Genomic DNA, 5096 nt, shown 5'->3' with positions numbered 1-5096 from the left:
ATTGAAATTATTTTAGGTGGATTAGAGTAAATTAATTTATGAGACCTAGGGCGTGGTCAAATATATCAATCGAAAGGGTTTGACCACCTGAGTCCAAAACTGTAATTAGATCTCAAAAACGGCCAAGAGATTACAGAACTATGAACTAAAAGTTTGTATTTGAAAAAAAAACAACAACTCAGAACCGTTCTATGAGCCGCTATGCCGCGACTGAAAATATGGCAATAATGAAAAAATGTATATACAAACATAACACATGAGTCGAGAAAGTACAGCAGCTTTTTAACATTGACACATATTTATTTGATTTATAAAGTCAAAATTCAGAACTTAAAGACGACATTAGCTGATAGTTTAAAAATGACAAGTCCATTGTAGCGCTTATCTGACAACTATAAAATGAAAAAGGAAACAGCCAGCATCAAACGGGTAAAGGACAATTGAAATACATATACTTGTTGTAACTGTCCTGACCACTTGAAATTATATTTCGCTCGTGTTCTGATCTAGACAACTGAGGACCGAGAAGGGCTGACATAGCGTGAGGACTAACTATCTCTACTGATCTGTCAGTCTTCGTTGGTAATGTGGAGTAGTTAGAAGCCAAATAGTGTGTATCAGAGGAATACGGGTATAAGCAGAGAGGATGATGCAAAAGTGTACTTGTCTTGGAAGTACCATAAAAGAAGTGTCGATTCAGGCAAACGGCTAATGGTCTAGGTTTATTCCGTAAAATTCGGCTGATACTACTGACTGACGGGATGTTGTGTTTGTCACACAACCCATCAGTCAGTAAACGTTCTCTTATCTCCCAGGCAAAGATGGCCGGATCGTTCTTTTTTAGTTTCCTAATGTATGACACCACCTCGGGTGTGGTAACTCGAGGTTTGCTGCCACCAATAGCTCCGGGAAAAATTGAACCTGTTTCATAGTATCGGGTTAAGATTTTGGAGACACAACCATGGGATACTCGAAGTTGTCGGCTGATTTGGCATGGGCGAATGCCTAACTGTGCAAGCTCGACAATTTGAAGCCTGACTTCATTAGGAAGTGGTCGGCCGTTGACATAAACGCCTCCTAGCTGGTTTACTTCTCCAAACAATGGAACGGCTTTCAGAGAAAAAAATAAATAAAACGATTTAACTATATATTATTTTAATAAAATTAATAGAAGAGACACTATTTCTCAATAATCTAAAAGCATTTAACCGTAAAATAAGTACAAATCATTACTGTCTTATAGCAGTTTTATTTGTAAATGTTTAGAATTTTTTTTTCACTCTTTGTTTTTTAATAAATCATCATATAGTAAATGCAGCAACTGGTGGATATAAAACTGAAAACTATCTAAAATACAAAAACATGTATTATAACTCATATTCCAAAATGTGCTAAATCAAGAAATATTTTACAGAACAGGAAACCAATTACTTTATTAAATAATGTTTATAAATAAATTTCGGGACATATAGCTGAAAAGATAAAAACTGTGTTATCATTAAAATCAAAAATATTTTGTAAAGGTGAGTTTATTGGAGAAAATGTTAGAACTTTACATGATATTAGAAATTTTACTGAAAAACAAAACATATCACTTTTTTTACTATAATTAGACTTTGAAAAGAGTTTCGATACATTCTCTTGGACTTTTTAAAATAAAGTTGTTGATGCATTTGGCTTTGAAAAATTCATTTAAACAATAGATAATGTGTTTTTTTATATTATAATATTGTCCAAAATGTTTAGTAAGTGACTTTTCAAATTTAAAAGACGATCCAGAGACTTAAATTACTCTTCCTAATTTAAAATAGGACCCAGACAGTGAGATCCTCCCTCCCCTTCTTTGTTTATCTTAGCAATTAAAATATTATGAATAATTCTAGACAAGAAAAAATTTGCTACTGGAGAAAACGCAAGTGATTCGGGGTAATTTGATGATGCTGATTCCAAAAATGTAGTCACAATTAGTCCATTGCCTCTTTATCTTGTAATTATTATATTATATCAACATTTTATCACCACTATGTGAAATACCATGCAATTAACTCAGTACAATAGATTTATCCTGTGAAATTAAGCTTATTTGGACAGCTTAGTAGGTAAAATGCATTTTTGATAACTTCAAACATTGACTGTATTGCATCACTCTTGCTTCATTTCCATACTCTCCTGCTTCGCCCGAGAATCACAAAACCCTCACGTGCTCAGTTTGCTAGAACCTTCGAGAAGTCCCTCAACTGAGCATAAATGGAGCGGAGTCAGACACTTCTTTCTCAATTGCCTCTCACTCACTCAGTTGGTCACTTCGCATATAGTCAAAACAAAGTCAGATCTTTTTCCTCGCATCATACCCGCGATATAATCAAATTCTGCAAACGTTATTATATAAAATCTTTTAAACTCCAGTTCTGTAAACATAAATTCTTTTATATTTTTTAGAAAACCATTGAAATCCTGGCTGCTTCCAGTTCAAGTAAAGTCCGAAGGAATAACATCAAAGATACACAAAATAAAGGTAGCTTACTACTACTATTTTGGGTGTAAAATTGGTGACCAAGAAAAACATTGGACTCCACATGTGTATTGTACAGTTTGAACATCTGGCTAGACACAGTGGCTGAACAAGAAGAGAGCAAGTATGCCATTTGTAGTTCCCATGATATGGCATAAGCCCAAAGATAATCTAACTGACTGATATTTTTGCATGACTAATGTTTCTGGATATTCAAGCAATACTAAACAATACATTAAATATCAAGATATTGCATCTGCAATGAAACCAGTACCTCATGGAGATGGTCTTCTAGTGCCACATCCCCCAACAAATTAGGAAACAGAAGAGTTATCCTACAAAGAAGACAGTGAATCATCTTCATCCACGTCATCTAGTAATTCTATTCCTGTGGCACCTCAACATAAACTGCCTAATCTGATCACACAAGAAGAGCTAAATGATCTGAATCGTGACCTGTCTCTATCAAAGCAGCATGGGGAACTTCTTGGCTCTCGTTTACAGCAATTTATTCGCTCCAGGAACAAGAGTTTCAATTTACCGAAATCGCCATCAAAGTCTTGCTTCTCACTACAGCATGCAATATACTTTGTGTCTCTGTACGAATGTTGATCCACTAATGTAAGAATTAGGTACTGAACATCATCCTCAAGAATGGACTTTTTATCGACCCATCTAAAGTTGGTGTGAAAGCTGTACTTTTGCACAGTGGGAACATTAAGCCATCGATTCCTGTCGCTCATGCTGTGAAAATCAAAGAAACTTATCAAAGTATGCACATTATACTCGAGGCCATCAAATATAATCACCATAGGTGGAACATATGTGGCGATCTAAAAGTTATTGCCCTCCTGCTAGGCCTGCAGAGTGGTTATACCAAACATGTGTCTCTTAATCAGCTGACATGATAAAAATCATTTCAAAAAGAAGGAATGGCCAGTGGGAGAGAAATACATACCAGGAAAACATAATGTCGAGTATCATCCTTTAGTGAATCCTCAAAACATGTTTCTGCCTTCACTTCATATTAAACTGGGACTCATGAAGAATTTTGTAAAAGGAAATGAACAAAGAGGGTAATGGTTTCAGATATCTGTCTGAGAAGTTTACAGAAATCAGCTAAGCAAAAATAAAGGAGGTATCTTTGCTGGGCCACAGATTCGGGAAGTGCTGATGGATGATGGTTTTGAAACAGTACTCAATCGGAAAGAACTTGCTGCATGGAAATCATTCAAACTGGCTGTCAAAAATTTCTTAGGAAATCACAGAGATGAAAACTATGCTGTGATGATTGATGTTATGCTCAAGAAATACAGGAAAATGTGGTCTAGGATGTCACTAAAGATGCACTTACACGTCTTTCTAAATTAGCTGTAATGAGCGATGAGCACGGTGAGCGCTTCCACCAAGATACTTATACAATGGAACAGCAATATCAAGGACGATGGAATCCTGTGATGATGGGAGATTACTATTGGTTCTTACAGCGTGAAACTGAGAACATACACAAAGGGCACAACAAGTCAAGTAGATATTTTGTAATAAAAATATAAAATAATATCACGATGAAAGTTTTAAACATAGCCTGAATGTATTTTCAGTATATAATATTATTATATTCATTGCATTTTTAAACTGGTATTGCTAATATGTATTATTTTTGAACATTCTTAAATGCAATTTTCAATGAGTAAATACAGTTATTAAAGAAAAAAGTTGTTATTTTCACGATATATAAGAATATTTTGAATAAATTTATTATAAATCGAAAACTAGTGGTGATCAGTAATTTTCGACATGATTTTTAGAATCAGCATCGTCAAATTACTCAAAAACAGTTTTTTTTTCTAACAGCAGAGAATTATTTTTTGTTGAATTGAAGAAATATTTGTTTCTTTAATATGAATTTCGCGCAAAGCTACACGAGGGCTATCTGCGCTAGCCGTCCCTAATTTAGCAGTGTAAGACTAGAGGGAAGGCAGCTAGTCATCACCACCCACCGCAAACTCTTGAGCTACTCTTTTACCAACGAATAGTGGGATTGACCGTCACATTATATCGCCCCCACGGCTAAAAGAGCGAGCATGTTTGGTGTGATGGGGATTCGAACCCGCGACTCTCAGATTGCGAGTCGAGTGTGCTAACCACCTGACCATGCCGGGCCCGATTTTTTTTAATGGAAACAAATTAATGTTAAAAAAAAACTCATATACCTTAGAATCAGAATTTTCAATAAAATAAAAAACATTTTGTTTAAAGATATACAAAATATTGGACAATTAAATAAATCATCATTTAGAATTACAGAAAATATAAAACTAAGATGGTTTCAAATAAGAATTTTATATAGAATGTTGTGCTCAGGAAGCTTTTTAACAATATAATACTTGTTATTTGTATAAGTATAAATAAAACATCATGCTATTTGGTCACGCAGGTATAGACATTTTTTGGAGTAATTTTTGCTAGATTAATAAAACGATATACATATATAGTATAGACTATTAAGTTATTGTGTCTGACGTAGGAAGTATAATATCACAAACTGTTACTGTCTTATATTACATTGATTGCTATATTTTAT

General features: G+C 34.4%; 1 protein-coding gene across 1 annotated transcript in view; it reads right to left on the bottom strand.

Annotated features, from left to right (window-relative positions):
- Window positions 1-279: 279 nt before the first annotated feature.
- Window positions 280-5096, bottom strand: part of LOC106457740 (paired box protein Pax-1-like) — a 21863-nt gene continuing 17046 nt past the window's right edge. Inside the window, exon 2 of the mRNA XM_013917186.2 lies at window positions 280-1110. Within this exon, the coding sequence (XP_013772640.1) occupies window positions 422-1110 (689 nt within the window). The 3' untranslated portion in view covers window positions 280-421. The remainder of the gene's footprint in view (window positions 1111-5096) is intronic.

This window comes from Limulus polyphemus, unplaced genomic scaffold (assembly GCF_000517525.1).
Source record: "Limulus polyphemus unplaced genomic scaffold, Limulus_polyphemus-2.1.2 Scaffold367, whole genome shotgun sequence".
In the NCBI taxonomy this organism is placed as follows: Eukaryota; Metazoa; Arthropoda; class Merostomata; order Xiphosura; family Limulidae; genus Limulus; species Limulus polyphemus.
Note: the sequence above shows the minus strand (reverse complement) of the source record. Positions and strands in the feature narration are given on the sequence as shown.